At 45.6% G+C, this 16,790-nt stretch overlaps 1 protein-coding gene across 1 annotated transcript in view; it reads right to left on the reverse strand.

Moving 5' to 3' along the window:
- Nucleotides 1-1,697: 1,697 nt before the first annotated feature.
- Nucleotides 1,698-16,790, reverse strand: part of LOC146183871 (large ribosomal subunit protein eL34-like) — a 31,909-nt gene continuing 16,816 nt past the window's right edge. Inside the window, exon 5 of the mRNA XM_084609209.1 lies at nt 1,698-1,835. Coding sequence (XP_084465335.1) covers nt 1,739-1,835 — 97 coding nt within the window. The 3' untranslated portion in view covers nt 1,698-1,738. The remainder of the gene's footprint in view (nt 1,836-16,790) is intronic.

Here is a 16,790-nt window from a genome sequence, read left to right on the forward strand (position 1 = left end):
ATTGAATCTAAGACAGCAGCAAAGGTAAGAAGAGAGTCTAGTGGATTAGTGAACAAGCAGGAGCTCAAAGGCAAGATATTAGTTAGTTGTAAAGGAATGAATTCCAGGAAAAGATATATGTTACAAGGGGACCCAGAAGCCAGGTGGGCTGGTGAAGTAGATAGGTTGTGGGGATAAGGCAGTTTACACTGGAGAGGGTTAGTTGGAGAGAAACTATAGAGGCCTTTGTCCTGGCTGTATAGTGAATGCGATTATGCTAATGATATGTAACTTGAAACTTACATGCCCTGGAGAGGCATGCTGTGTTGAACATTTCCATGCCTAGAGAAAATTAGATATTCAATGTTTAAAACATCTGCATTGTACCATCGTATATTTAATACAAGCTGTTTTCATCGGCAGCTGAATTTGACACACATTTAAGATGGCGTACATATCAAGCGCATTAATTTGAGTGCACTAAAATTGCGCTTAGGAATAGGTTAAGGTCGGTTTATCTATCGCCCATGAAAATCGACACCTGGTAGACTTTGTTCAAGCGTCCCATTTCAGCTGGAAAAGCACATTTCTAGCTGAATTTCTAGCTGGACTGCCATATTTTTCAGCTGGAAAAAAATGATATTCCAGCTAGAAGCTTGACTGGAGGTGTAAATTTTCCAGCTGGAAATCTCAGAATTCCAGCTGGACATGATTTCTGGTTCCATATTCCAGCAGGAAATAGATGTCATTCCAGCTGGAATTGCTTTTTCCCAGCCGGAAAAAACAGTTTTCCAGTTGGATAATTTCGGCACACGATTCCATAATCCAGCAGGAAATGAGTGGAGCCATCGCCAACTCCTCCGCAGCGCGGCGACTAAGAGGTGCAGCCGCCACCGCGTTCGCCGCAGATGTTGCTTCTGCAATTCTACTCGGAATGGCCGCTGGTCAAACCAGTCAATTTTTTTTTGCAAGCAGGTAGCTGATCTGAGCATGCAATTGCACGAGCAGGTTCTTTAAGGCCCAAAATTTCTTAATTCGTTCTTAACGCCATGTTGCAATTTCTTGCATGAATTTTCATTGTGAAGTAAAAATCAATCATGACTGTAAAATTGGAAAACTTTCCAACACTGCATTCCACCTTACAGATCACGTTCCACTGAGCTTTGATTGTTTTACCTTTTATCTACTTTACAATGGTGGCTAATGGAGAGCCCACTGAGAAGTAATTAAAGAAGTAATCACATTTTTAAAATCAGTACAAGCAAATAGATATCCAATTGCTTAGTTTGGTGGAGAATATGTTTCCTCCCGAAGCAGTTTCCCCATTAAAGAATGTGTATTGCATAAGATTCCCATTCTGTGTCCCAAATTTAGGGTACAGTCATGGTCAAAAATATGCGGCCCACAACTTTGGCCGGTGGAGCAGCTGCAGGGAAGCACTGGGTATGCACCGTGACAAGTTTCACCCTCACTCTCGTGCACGCCGCGCTTTTTCATCAACGCATGATGTGAGAGGGAGGGAAAGCCTGTCACAGTGCGGTGAGCGCCACACTGCTTCCCTGCAGCCACTCTGCCTGCCGAAGCCGTGGGCCGCATATTTTTTACCGTAACTGTACCTCAAAGCTATGTCAACTAAGACAACCTAAGGAGGTGTATGGCAAAAAGCCTATGAGCCAATACACAAAGATGCAAAACAGACGCAAGAAAATTCACCAGAACACTGTTTACACTGGTTGATGTATTTCATTAGCCATGCACTTCACTTCTTTGATGTCTTCCTCGGCTCCTCTGATTGCTTTGCTTTCAGCACCTTGGCCACAATCTTCTGTTCTTCGATGAGGAAAGCCCTGATGATCCTGTCCATCAGAAAAAGAAAAAAGTTTGAGCCCCAATTTGCACGGCAATAATGAAAAGACTGCAATCAATCTTCAATCCCCCCCTCCCCATCACTAGTTGCCTTTTTCCAGCAAGGCTAAGAACACACAAGATGATACCCACGATCAACAGAGCACACGATTTTGCACATCATGGATCAAGATCATTGACAATAACCAAGAGCTCTAATCTAACAGCATACTTAATACCATGCAGTTCCTCTCCTAGAAAAAGACATGACAAATTGACAGCTGCTACCCAAACATACTCCCCTGGTATATCTCGATACCAACCAGTTACTCCTAGCAGATTGCAGTGATAATGAACAGTAATGAAACCGCTTCTCCAGAGAGCGTGCATGTTGACTTTGACCGCTCTCAGATAAGACACCACTTTCAAGCAGGATGTTAGACTTCGGACGTCATGCTTCAGCTATAAAGGAGGAAGTACTAAAAGCCCGGATTTTCTTCACCAGAGCAATCCTTGCTCTGGATCTTACCAGTCTTTGATAATGTCTATCACATCTCCATCCTTTATTCCCTGCGCACACTGAATACGGGCTTCCGTACGTATAAGTAGAGTTTTGGTCAGAAGTCCTGACGGCAAAGGATTTACGTCTCAGTTACAAAATGGAGCTGTCGCAGAACCATTAAAGCCCAAATGGCATTCAAAATGCTAGGAAATGATTTTGTGCCAAAGCAAGAAACTGCCTCATTGCATTTCACGGCCCTCAATTCTTTCCTGGCACCGCGACAGCTTTATTGTGCGGCTGTGACAAAGTCTTTTGGCTCCAGGACTGCTCGCAATTGGACACTGCTCAGACTGAAACATTCACGTTTGTAAGTAAAGGAGCACCACAGGGGGAAGTTTTGCATTCCCCCTATTTTACTAGCACGCAAATTAGAAGCAATTTTGGCGATTCAGCACTCGCTGTATGCCCATATCACAATCTGGACTAACACAGGCAACCACGGTGAAACCGGGTGCAATCTGTAGCAAGCAGCCAATGTCGTAACTGCACACACCCAAATTATAGGTCACCCCTGATCGGCATTCAAATCAGAACATTTAGTAATACATATTAAAGAACATCACACTCTGCAATTCGCATCAATCACACTGAATGAAACCATCAGTCTTAGGTCTCTGCATTTTCAACAATGGCACTAACACCAATGCCATAAAAGCTGTACGCAAATCTGTGCAAAGCACTGAGACACTTGTCAAACGCAGTTCCAACCAGCACCGTGACGTGAGAGGCGGACAGGCGCGCCCTCCTCCTCATTCAGGCCTTCTGCTTTTGCCAAAATTCACTATTCCCAAATCTACCTCTCTCCCTCAGTGACTGAGCAGGTGAACAGACTTATCATATCGGCCCTTCCCAAAACAGCCACCACCTTACTGCTTCAGTTCAGGGCACAATGAAACCCTAGAAGAGTTAGTCGAGGCACACTTAACAGGCTAATAAATACCACTAACTCTGCGACAAAAACTGTGCAACGACTTCCAAGTTGACTGCGAATTCATTCCACTCCCGAAACCATCAGCACAAATATTCCGAAAAACACTCATCCTGGGGACACTCCTGACCTATGCATTGCTAGAGCTAAGGCTGCATTATCCCCCATCCAACTCAGCAGCCAGCATTTGCTACTGCAGTGGAATGTGGACTGCAGTGACGGACAATGCTCACAATTTAATGGGTGTATTTCCCATCTCATCGAAGCTTAGGAGACGCCAACAGCCTTTGCAATTTACTCACTCCTCCGGAAGATATATTTTCTGTGATTCGAAGATGACCATCTCCAATTGTGCAATAACTTGCACTCTTCTCACCCTCCAAAGCACATCACCAGTCCTCTCTCTGGGTTCCAGCGCACTGAGGGACCACCTCCCCACCTATCACGATATTGCCATGAAGTATGGCAACTCCTGCAAAATTTACCAATACCTTCACCATTCTCTGACCAAAACTGAACAGATGGCATGGCGTCGATAGCAAACCACCATTAGGCCATGCCCTTTCCTTCTCTCCCTCATACACAGAGGGGAAAAACTACATTACATCCAAGCACCGCGTGGATTTCATACACATCTACCAAAATTGCCCTAATAAACCTTAACCCCCCTTTCAAAGACCAGAATCGCACGATAGGAGTGCTCTGCACAGCTTGCAACTAGAGCTACAGCTCCGCATCGTAGACTGAGCAATCAGTCTTAACTACCCGAATGTGCCTGGTCACCTAGAGCAGCCAGAGTGCCTGTCGCCCTCCTTTTCCTTATGTTCAGCAATGCGACGGGCCAGTGCTTACCATGACAGGTGATTGTGACTACGGTCTTGCCGACTCCTGTGCAACAACTGTGGAGACATTGCGACAGAACGGAGCTCGCTCAAAAATGACAGCTTGAAGACTTGCAATCTATTCAATACCCACCTCCTGCCTACACAAGCGATGCTACAGACAGGAAAAAGCTAGGCAGCCATCAACAATACATTTGCTGAATTGTGAGTGTGTCACTGTGGGATGCATCGCAAATTTTTCATCAGCATTTGAAGCAGACCTTGGCACCTGCTGTCACACAAGCGACCAGGGTTGTTATGAGCTCGTGTGTACAAAGAGTGGCGAATTTGCCTACGTTCTGGTCATCGAGGCAACACAGCAGTGAGCCAAGATGGAACTTGAATAACTCATTCTCACACATAGGCATTGGTGCAGCAATTAAGCCGTTCATAGGATACATACTGCATACACTGTGCCCACAACTTGCACAATACACAAGAGCTGCTCAAGGCCAAGGAAGAACAATTTACTGAAACAATTGATTTTACAATGAAAATAAGACTGGCCTGGCCCGAGATTTCCAGATAGATTTGATGCCATGCCAGGGGGCAGAGGAGAGGTGCCCCAAATCAAACGTCAGAAGAGCACAAATTCTGCACACTTTGCTAGTTATGGCTAATTCTACAAAAAATACCTTTAAACGAACCTATGCTTATCGGTGTGCACCAGCCCAGGCTTTACTAGGGCATGCCACAACCAGTAAGAAACCAACCAGTGTACAGTACACCCCCTTAAGGGGAGATGAGAGCCTAAAAACTGATTTTTTTTTTACTTGTTTTGTCAAATTTAGTGTGTCTACTTTCATGAAAACAAAAATCAAAGCTGTATTTAAATGGGAAATGGGCTGAAATTGCGTTTAAAGATCACACAGTGGCTGTTAAATGACAAACTACACTATTTTCGAGCGTCCCGCGGTTCCTTGCCGCTGCGGATTGCGCGAGATCAGCCAAAACACATTCTCCTAATCACCACAGTTGGCCAGCGTCTACAGCGCAAGAAATAAAAGAAGCGCATGCTTTTGCCGCGTTTTTCGAGCGCTGCGACTGGGTTTTAAATCACATGTACGAATTGGGCATCGCCATTGCCCGCCGTGCGAGTGCATGTGGCGAAGCCCACTCGCTGACTCCATGCTACGTCGAGGTGCGTTTCAGAGTAATGATCGTTCGGCAACTTTATCTTCGTCATGGATGAAGCACAATCGAACCAGCACAGGCATCAAGGGGTGAAATATCGTTCTGTTCACAAATATAGAGGACGTTGGCTAAAATCGAAAGCTTGTCCAGTGACAACTCCACCCGTTGCAGTCAGGCCTAGCGGAACAGATGCCAATCTTTCCAGAGTTTCAGACGCCTCCGGGGAATTTGAAGCGGTGTTAGATTGTGTGAGTGCCTCGGAAAAAAATATCGGGCATTTCTAAGGTGAGGAAACAGCCTGCGATGAGGCGTCATCTGTCATTACTGACTTGACAGCGCTGAACGTTCTTGTGAGCGGCGCAATTTGCCTAACTAGCCAGCGTTCAGGACTTTCAGTGTCCGGGAACCGGCCGCAAAGCGTAGACTCGCTTCGTTCCTTGAACTACTCCGTGAGAACTGCCTGCCCACAAAGTATCCTTTCCACAACATACTGATCGCGGCGAGTTGCAGCGTGCAGGGACGCAAGCAAGGATGCGAGCAGAGACTGACAGCGAGAGCTCGGATGAAAGCTTCGTTGTCAACGTCAAAGCTGCTGTGGCGGCCTATTCTATAGGAATTGGATACGAGCAGCTAGTGCAATTTTCCTCAATTATTGGACTCCACAAGCCGATGCATCACAGCTTGGCACACCCAGAGAAATAACAAGGCAGAAACAAATGTCCTTGAAGCCGACTGGAAGCAAGAGCAAATCGCTGCACACTGAAGAAAAAAAAAACATGTCAGAGTCCACTCGCAAGGGTCGCGAGGGAGCGACATATGCTGCAGGAAGTTTCTAATGGAAGTGGCTGCTTTGTGGACAATTTTGTTCTTTTTTGCCAAAGTTTGATAAGAATTGAAGCCCTTTGTTTTTAAATAAACACTGTTACCACCTTCCACCATTTTGAAGAGATACTGCTCTTGAAAAAATGAGAACCTTAACTGACAGTAAGGTGCATATGCACATGCCCAACGGTGAAAAAAAAAAAGAACCAATCTATGCCCCTATTTGGCTGTACAAGAAAAGCCGAGGGCAGAAAGTATGCTGGTGCTACTACTGCGTTGGAGTATCTGATGGACAATTTGGCTCAGATGTCACCTGACAACGCACTGCAACCGAGGATGCTTCCCCTGATGAGACTATTTTCATTAAACATTAGACACATTGTCGCATTCACTCCTCGTGAGCAATCAAGTATTCAATATTCACCCGTCTTAATAAAATAGAAAGTGTGGACTGCAGCTGCACAACGGTGAACAGCAACAAAGTATTTGAGAGCACTTCCCCTGATGAACACCCATGTTATCAGCGAGAGAATTGTGCAAAGCCACTCCTCCTGCCAACTCCAGGAGTGTGAGGATGGACATCATGCAATGGAAGGAAGACGTGCGCAAGATTCATACCTGTGAAAAGGCTGCACTTCAGACTTTCGCCGACACCGGAAACAGAATGGAAAATTGAGCTTTTTGCAGAGGAAAGCAGTACGACACCGGTGCCAGTCTCTGATCAGCATGCTGCATCTTATTGATTGTAAACTTCGACTCTCCGAACTTGTCCCTCCAAGTCCAGCCATGCGAAATGTGACAAGCTAGTGCATATTGCGACAGGTGATTGAGACTAAGGCCTTATGATGCTGCCTGTTGCGCACAACAACTGTGGAGGCATCGCGACTGAGTGGAGCTCGTTTAGAGTTGACAGCTCGAAACTTGCAACCCATTAAAAATATCCGCCTCCTAGCATCAAAAGCAATGCTACCGACCAGAAAAAGCCAGGCAGCCATGAACGACGTATTTGCTCAAATGCCTCGCTTTGGGATGCATCATGAATTTTTCATCGGCATATGAAGCAGACCTTAGCACCTACAGCAACGCAAGCAACCAGGGTTGTTATGACCTAGTGTGCACAAAGAGTGGCTAATTTGCCTACATTCTGGTCATCGAGGCAACACAGCAGTGAGCCAAGATGGAACTTGGATGGCTCATCACTGCTCACATGTAGGCACTGGTGCAGCGATATTAAAGCGCAGGCTAGAAGTTGCACAATGCACAAGGTCTGTTTGAGGCCAAGGAAGAACAATGTACTGAAACAGTAGATCGTGACATGGCCCAAAAGCTAGGCTTCCAGATAGGTTTTGATGCCATGACAAGGGGGAGGGGCTGCTGCCAGAAGAGCACAAATTCTGCACGTTACTAGTTAAGACTAATTCCACACACACACAAAAAAAAAGCACTATTCAACGCAGCAATGCTTGTTGGCCTGCACCAGCCCAGACTTACTAGGGAGTGTAGCAACCAGTACAGAACCAAGCAGTGTGTGCAGTAGACACCCTATGAAGCTATGTTTATAGTAGACTCCCTATGAACACCGAGTTCCTAATTGCATCACATTGCTTGAAGTCTCATCTATATCCTCCTGAGACCTGGCTATGGGGATTTGTCCAATATATTGGGCACTAAGTAATCAGACAGTACTCCTATGCCAAGGCATTCATCCTCATAAAACCCTGCAGTCCAATATATTGGATACCTGCTAGCGCCATCTATGCAACATAGATGAAAACGCATTGTTCAAATTCCCGCCAAAACTTTTCAAAAGGGCGACATTCAGCGGCGCGGCGTTTGATGGCACCTGTCGGCGAAGTTCTTTTTCTCGTATTTCTACCTGCTTTCAAAGCATATCTTTGATTTTATATTAAAGGTAATACAACAGCGAATGTGCAGAATAAGAAATTTAAACTGTTCAAGCGCTTACTTTTATTCATGCGTCCTTTGATTTCGCGTGTCCACTGTGTTGGACGCTGGGACTCAACCCGGTCATTTTGACCGCGCTTTTGCCACGGCCTTGTTATGAATAGCAGACGAGTATTGTTGCTATTTAGCAGCTTGCGGACAAAATCGCCTCTATTTGTTGTGTAGCAGACCGGCCTCACATGTCTGATGAGACAGGTGACGCAAGTTTATAATTTTATAATTTATAATTTTAATTAAAATTAAAATTTATAAATTATAGCATCATAAATTATAAATTTAAAATTTTATAATTTTGTAATATAAAACAATGTTCTTTTGCACCAAATGCCCGCTCTTCTTCTGCATCACAAAGGACAGAAGATGTTTTGAAATTGCCCACAGAAAGTGAAAAAGCAAGCGAAAGTGTTTTTTTTTTTTTTTTTTTTGAGCAGACGAAGGCTCGCTTTTACGTTCTTTTTCACCATTTTACCTTAGAAGTTAATAAAAAAAATTGCACACGAGTTTGAGAGCATTACCTGCGGCATGTAAATACATACGCGTTTGGTGAAAAAAGAACGGGTAGAATCCCAATGTCCAATATATTGGACATCGCACTGAGCCGATACTATCAGGGCTATTCAAAAAACGTTTAACACTTTTCACCTTCATAACCATACTGACTTATTCTAAAGGTTAAAGAAAAATCTGTGCACCCAATGCATTCCCGGTCTCAGGAGGATACGGCATGAAAAAGTTGTAGATACCAAGCAGAAGTATTATAAAACAGCTAAAGGCAGGAAACAGACAGAATGCAGTTTTAACCAACCAATGAAGCCACGGATGCTGCCTCAAAACCTATCGCATGCATGCTAACTGGCTTAACTGATGAAGTGACAGGGGCTGTGTCATGCATGCTGTGTTGTCCCAAGCACCGGGAGAATGAACAGTCGCTTCTGCGTGTTTGCGTATGCCCATAGCCTCCTCTATTTTTTTGTGCCTGCCGGATGCGCCCTCCGCGGCCGTCGACGCGACTCTGCTGCTACGCCACTTAGAGCCGAGTGGTGGCGCTAGTCACGTTGGGGTTCGTCTGCATTCGCCGCGGCTGCACCACGCAGTCGCTCCGTCGCGCTCGCGCGTATTTTGATCCTTATACACTCATGATTCACTCTCTTTGGCTCACACGTGCAAAAACTTAACCTTGCTGGCGTTCGTTATTGTGACAGCACTGCTTAGTCGCTAAATTCATGTGTCAGGGACCCAAAAATCGGTGATGATCAACGCATGCGGTACCATCTGCTCCCTTCCAACGGTGAGCCAAGAATTGTTTTGTCTGGATAGCAATAATGTTATTTGTAGCCTGCCTAAATCTGTCTGTGGCGTACTCTGTCTATAATTCGATCAATATTAGTGGTCGCATTTTCTCAGACTGCCAGCCCTTAGTTTTGTTGTTGTGCTTGTGCTCGATGAACTTGTGCTTGCACGGAACTTTTTAAGTATACGATTGTAATATCAAAGCACATTATTAAGCCGCTGACAGTTGCCTTGCAGGTACTTAATGGCATACTGCTGTGTGCCACGTTGCCGCTCAGGTGGGAAAAGCAAGATTCCAGGAATCTCGTTCCACGAAATTCCGGCGGACACGGCGCTACGGGAGCAGTGGTTGAAAGCCATACGGAGGGACGACTGGGTGCCGAACACAACCTCGAATTATTCAAGAGCGTGTAGCCGGCACTTCAATGAAGCCGACTTTGCGGAGGGCAAACGGCGCCGCCTCAAGAAAGGTGTAGTGCCCTCCTTGTTTCCAGAATACCCTTCGTACATGAAGCCAAGGCAGTTATTACATCGAAGGAGTACAGAAAGCATCGGGAAAAGGGCGTTTCCGAAAACCAACTAAAAGGAACCTGAGCCGGCTACAAAGCGGCAGAAGTTCTAGGACGGCACAGAAACAGAAATGTCAGAGGACAATTCTCAAGAGGCCAGCCCGTCTTATCCAGAAAGAGATGAACAGGCCAAACCTGAAAATGAAAAGGAACCGCAGGAAGCTCCAAATAGTACACATGCGAATTTTTCACACCAAGCAATTCAAGTGAATGTTGGAGTGTCCAGCTTACTTGCAAATGAAAGAGCAAGATCGAAACGCAGAGAAAGGGATCTCAAAAAACAGGTTGAAAAGCTTCGACGCACTGTAGACCACTACAAAACAGACCTTGAAAAATTGAAAAATGATTGTAATTTCGGTAATCTGCAGTACATTCGTCAGCAGGCAGAAGAGAAGAATATTTCCGCTCTTTTTTTATGGGATCAAATTGTTCACTTTCGCCGCAAAAAACCAACTTGGACTGAAGACGTAGTGCGCCATTGCATCGTGCTGCGCCACCTCTCCACAAAAGCTTACGAGCATGCAAGGAGGGAGATGCTACTCAAGCTACCTAGCAGAGCTACCCTTTTGAATTACCTTGGGAGCAGCTCGGGTGAGACAGGTGCTATTGCTATTCGCGTGAATATTCATGCATGTACCCTTCAGCATACGTTTCAGAATCAGCCAGCTCGGAAAAATGCGAAACCTGCTTCACGAGCGGCGCGCGACCATCAATGCGCTCTTGAAACTGCATGCGCAGCACCTGTACGTGAGTAGCGTCGCGCAACTGCAGCGACGGCGCGCTCCCATTGTTCGCTCCGGGATCCGGCAGGCACAGAAAAAATAGAGGAGGCTATGGTATGCCGTGCGTCCCGCGAAGCGTTGGCAGACTGAACACATTCCCGAAACCAGAGCAGCGAAGGGGACCGGAAAACCAGCGCCGGGAGGACAGCAAGGAGGAAGCACTTATGGGCTCCCGCAGGGCACCCTGCCTGTGTCATCCGAGCTGGCAGCTGCACACGGCTCGAAGCGGGTGCCTGCGACGGCCCGCCAGCTTCTGGGAAGTGTTCGAACCTCCGAGAAGTTGGAAGCTTGGGACTACGCGAAGACAGCCGTGGACCTGGCGAGGAGAACTCTTGACGGGAGAGAGGGGTCGGAGGGACCACGGTGGACGCAGGGATGAGAGAGACTGAACTGGAGTGTCGTGTGGAGAGGCCGCGCTTCGAGTGATACGTACGAAATGTGTGCAATTTGTAAATAAATTCATAATCAGGAAATGCCAAGTGTGGTCGAGCTTCGTCGGAGAATGCCAGAGAGTCCGAGCAAGGGACCTGCCTGACTGGCTGTTTCAGTTTACTTTAAATACCCTAAGTAAGCTCGGAATTATAATCCAGAACAAATGTAGACTGCTGTGCATCCAGCAATATCAAGCACCCAAGGTTTCCCATGCAAATCTTTCCGAATGAGGCCACAAAAAAGAGAACCTCAACCCTGCCCGCGTCCCTTGGCAGTGCCCAATAATTTATGGATGCAACCAGCAAGCAGCCACAAGAAAATCTGCGAGAATGCTATTCACAAGCTGCCTGCACCACTATGAAAGCCAAGAGTGACCTGGGACAATCACGGTAGTGTGCACTGCACGACTGTGCTCGCACTCTCCTGTGCCACCGCCGGCTATACTGTATTTACAATGCTCGCACTCCCAACATTGGGCATAAAAAATTTGAATTTTTTTTTCCCTCACATAATCATTGCACCACCAATTTTACCACCGCAAGGGTCGTCTGCTAGTAGTAACAAGAGCCATCTTTGGAGCACTACTGAACCTAGCTGGCCTCGTGTGCACGCGCTACCAGGCGGCGATAGTGTGCTCGGGTAGATCATCACCATCATCGGTTAGCTCGTTTTTTTACCTCCATGATGCTTGTAGGCCTCTCATTTTGCGAGGTGTCTCCGCGCCTCGTTGTCATTGTTCCTTCATTCCATCCGTGTTGCTTGCTTTGTTCCACCGTCTACCGTGTTCTTGGTGCCGCATCACGGTGGGGCGGTACGGAAGTTATACAGCTGCTTTTAAGCTGAAAGCTTTTGAGTACAGGCAACAGCATGGCAACCGCGCTGCCAGCAGGCAATTCAGCGTCAAAGAGTTATGCGTAGCACGGTGACAGCGATTGCAGTGTCGACACGGAGCAGTCTCTGATGAAGAGTAGAAATGTATGGTCTGCTGTGAGCATTATACCACGAAATGCGGGGAGTGATGATGAGGCTGCATGCGGTAAATAAAGTGCTTTAGCAATCTGTGCTTTTGGCGACCCTGTACTTTTATAACAAGGGTAAGTTCTGCTTTAAAGTGATGCTTTGGTTATATTCACAATAGTTGACCTACAAATCTCATGTCGCACCTATTTAAATTTGCTTTTAGCGCTCCAAAACATTTGCTTAAAAATTTTCCCCGCATAATTATCGCACCCTCAACTTAGCATAGATTTTCCGTGAAAAAATGTGCGAGCATTATGCGAGTAAATATACGGTAAGCGCACAGTAACACACTGACGTGTCAGTGCCACCTCGAGTGGCACTGATAGCCCGTATCTTTCGTAGTCTGCAGACAGCTCATGAAATGGAGTATAGGCGAGTCCAATACAGCTGACCTTCAATTTTCACAATGCAACACTTTTTCGTCTCAGTATCTCGCTCCCATCGCAATGCATGCACCCCCTCCCACCTCCATCAATTTAACAAAATAGTTTTGCACTGAATTTCGATACGATGAGATCTTTAAGAGCATAGAAAGCAAATTTGAAGAAACTCCACCACTTAAGAAAATGTGAACTTCGTTAACAATAAAGTCAAACCCTGATATACTGAACTACCGGCTACATCTAACTCTTGGAATATCCCTTTGAAAACCCCATGCAAAAGCATAGGAGTCTTATTAGCGATAACTGAACTGCCGCTGACCGCAACATTCCATATGTTGAACACCATGCCCCTGCAAGATGCAGTTCTCCTAATGGCTCCCCTACTATCTTTTCCCGCATGAAGCAGGGTTGCCTTGTGCAACTCTGGGCACCTACTGGCAGCACTAAATGCTGTAAAACCACTTATGAAGAGACCGTTGAGCCAGCTTGCCCGCTGTCTGGCATGCTTATTTTCAATGTGACACCGCTGTCATGAAAGGAATGGCACGGTTCAATGCATCAATTGTTGTGCGGTCAAGCCAGCCTAGATGACTGAAGGCTTGTGGCAGTTGCCATGTAGCCTGTGTCGCTGCTGAAGATGAAATCAACTGCACCCCATTTTAACCGAGTTATTATAGCGTTTAGAGTGTGCCAGTAACAGGATTACACCCCTCATGGTGAGCGGTGGCATTTCAGGAAGCACTGGGCGCCGCACCCCAAGCCGAACGGCACATACGCCACCCGGTGCTAGATGCGATCAGCCTGAGCTTCGATGCTCTGCTGTGACTCCACCAAATATTACAACATTGCTTTGCGTCTATGGAGTGGCACGTGGGGGTGCACTCTTTTCAGCGTATGGCGCGAAGTAAACTGCGCGCAGCTCGCCACAACACACAGTATGCCAGAATGCACCACATTGCTGCAAGAAACGTGCCGCTACCCTGGGTACACAATATTACCGTATTTACAAGATTGTAAGTGAGCCTCTTTTTTAAAATTCGAAAATACGAAGTGGGGAGGTCAACTTACAATCGGAACCAAAGCATGGCACTTTGATAAGAGCAAGATAAAAACTATATTAGGGAAGCCACGGCGAATTTGTTTGCTCTACAGCTTTAAGTGCAACCTCTAGTTACTGTGCGTGCTTGACTGAAATTTTTCTTTTTTTTTAATACTTCACAGCACAAACTACATCTGCGGGGGTGTCGAAAGTTTACAGAAGAGCTGCTATTCGAATCGCGGTCACACTCTTTATGCACGCCAGTCGCGTCGGATCCCGTGACACGGCTGCACTTCCAGGGAGTGTCGATGGCTGATGGAAGGCCCGACACTGATCATTCATTTAAGTTCGCACGGTTGCACGGTTTGCACTTTTGACCCTTTTGACTTTACAACCAGCTACATGCTTCATCATGAGCTCTCCAGTCCGAAAAGAATTCGGCGCTTGTTGCGTGCAGCGTTCAAGGAGGAGACTATCTTTTATGCTGAAGAAAGAACTGCGCAGTGGGCCGCAAGTTTGAAGTTTCTAAACAAGTTATGCGGGAGTGGCGGTGGCAGCGAGACAAAATCTGTGACGCCAAGCAAAGAGGCTTCCAAGGGATACAGTTGGCATGCTATCATCCATGTATGCTATCCAGAGCTGGAGGCGAAGCCTCCTGTGTATATCACCGAAATACATGATCTGATGTGGAGACGAGTAGTTTAGCCGGGCAATAAATTTTTGTTGTCGAAAGCCTGGACAGGTATTTAGTTTTTCTCTGGACATGCGATTGGGAGGGAGGGGGGGGGGGGGGGGGGTCGATTTACAATTGTGTGAACATGGTAACGCATGGTGTTACAAAGCTCATCTCTTGACATGCTTTACATGTTGAATTATCAGTATATTGAACTACTTTGCGATCCTCTTCTGGATCACAGGGGGGTGGAAGCAGGCTCGAGCATTTTGGAGCAGCTTTGGGAGCAGTAACAAAGCCATTTTGAAGCAGCTTTGAAGCAACGAAATGAGAGTTTTGGAGCATTTGAATTACATTTCTAATGTCAAACACCTTTGATAATTGCAGTTCTTTTTCTGAAATACAAAATCTCCAATCTGATTCCTTTTTATGCAAGTTCAATGCCTTTCCAACCTCCCACTGATACCTGACAAGACAAACGGCTAAAGCATGTAAAGATATATAACACAGGCCAACCTTAGCAAAAACTTGGAAAAGACTAGCAGAAAACATAAAGCGCACCAGCAAGCGTTACAACTGAACATCTATTCTAACCTAATGTGTTTACCTATTTTCGACTTGATAGATTCAAATGTAGAGTCTACCACTTCGATGCGCTCTAGCAGCGATACTAATTTGGAGTTAAGGGGGGACGAGGGTCTTAAAACTAACTTTTTTAGTTATGGCTAGAATCTCACGAAACTTTGCACACAGATGTGATTTTCTCTCTTGATTTCAAAAATGTAATTATAATTGAGCTGGTGGTCTTAGATCAAAAGTTATCGAACAAAGTCCGGAGCATAATTAGTGAATTTCTTACGCAGCTTTCATGAACTTTCTCATTGCATTTCGTTGCTTTTAATTACATAGATTGATAGACAAAGCCTTCCCATACCCGATGACATCCTTCGTTTTCCTCAAAAAGGCACGTCATCCTCACATATTATGGTGAGAGTAAAAGGCTGCGCCTCAAAAAGGCACGTCATCCTCACATATTATGGTGAGAGTAAAAGGCTGCGTTATTCGAAACAAGCTAATCTCAAATTGACATTTATCCATCGCCTAAGCTAAAAAATTAAAAATGTCATCGGGTACTTCATTTCTGTCTGAAGAAAATGGTACCAAAGTTATTTGTGTGAACTAAAATGAAGTTATCAATACCCTGCGTAAGACTGTAGAGATCGACCAAAAATATGAAACTGAGAAAACGGCATTTAAGTTTGACCACATATTATAACTTGAACAATCAGTAGCCTCACTGTGACATTTCTCACCAAAAATGTCATGCTCTTCCCATTTCCAAAACTGTCTTTGGATTTTGAATATGTGAACTAAAACTGAAGCTATCACTATTATTCATGGCCAAGGTAGTGTATGCCATTAGGAAATCAGCAAAATTTTTGACATGCATTTTAATGGCAATTTGAAAAAATCTCGTTAGAGTGATGTAAGTGTTGGATCACCCCCTGATCTTTTCAGTATGACTGCAGTGATGCTAAATTTGTCATTGTCACTTGGCGACAATGTAGAGAAAAAGCACAGTAAGGCTGAGTGCAGTGTCCGGAAACAGCACTGAGAAAAATTTGCATTTTGAGACCTTTACCTTTTGCTACACTGCAGCTATGGTAATATAAATGGAATTGTTGTGAGGCTTTGTTCTTTATGAGAAAGGCTATATACTAAACATATAACAGTACCCTCCCCAAATACTGGTAAAAGCTTGCTACAAAGTCTAAATATACCGCCACTAGAACCAGCGTGAGAAGCTTCATTTACCACTTCATAAGCCTGTGACAGTGCCCTTCAAGGCAAACAAGTACTCAAAACTACGATAAGACGGTCTTGCAATATTAATAAACCTGCACAAAGTTTAAGGCTAAAGCACAGCGGCATACTGGAATGACCTAATAAATTGGCTAATGTTACAGAATGAAACTTTGCTACTTTGCTGTAAAGCACATGCAGGGCCGCACGCGGGGTCCCTTGCTGGAGCTAAAGCTCGAACTTTCACACCCCTTGAGCGCAGCGACGCGATTACTTAGACAATCTGCAAAAAAAAAAAAAGAAGGAAAAAAAAAAAGAAAAAAGAAAAACGAAACCGTCAGCGGAAGAGGAACGCGGGCAACGGCGCGATGACAGGCTCGCCTGTCGTCTGAAGCGACGCGATAAAAAAGCAACGAAGTTGTAGCGTCGGTGGGGACCATGAGTATCGGCTGAACAGTTAAATCTATCTATGCTATCTTTCATGCCTCTAAACCGCACGCAAACGGTTGTATGCCGCCGGACGTGCTGCAGCTAGGTCGAGAACACGCCGCGTGACCCTGGCAGCGCGCCGCCGCACTCGTTCTTCGACGCGCACTCGCTAGGCGCTTCTGTTTTCAATACACTCCTGATATCTATGTCTACCAAGCTACGTCTAAAGACCAGCACCGGCTGCGGGAACAACT

This window comes from Amblyomma maculatum, chromosome 7 (assembly GCF_055883805.1).
Source record: "Amblyomma maculatum isolate TAMU_Amacu chromosome 7, ASM5588380v1, whole genome shotgun sequence".
Taxonomy (NCBI): Eukaryota; Metazoa; Arthropoda; class Arachnida; order Ixodida; family Ixodidae; genus Amblyomma; species Amblyomma maculatum.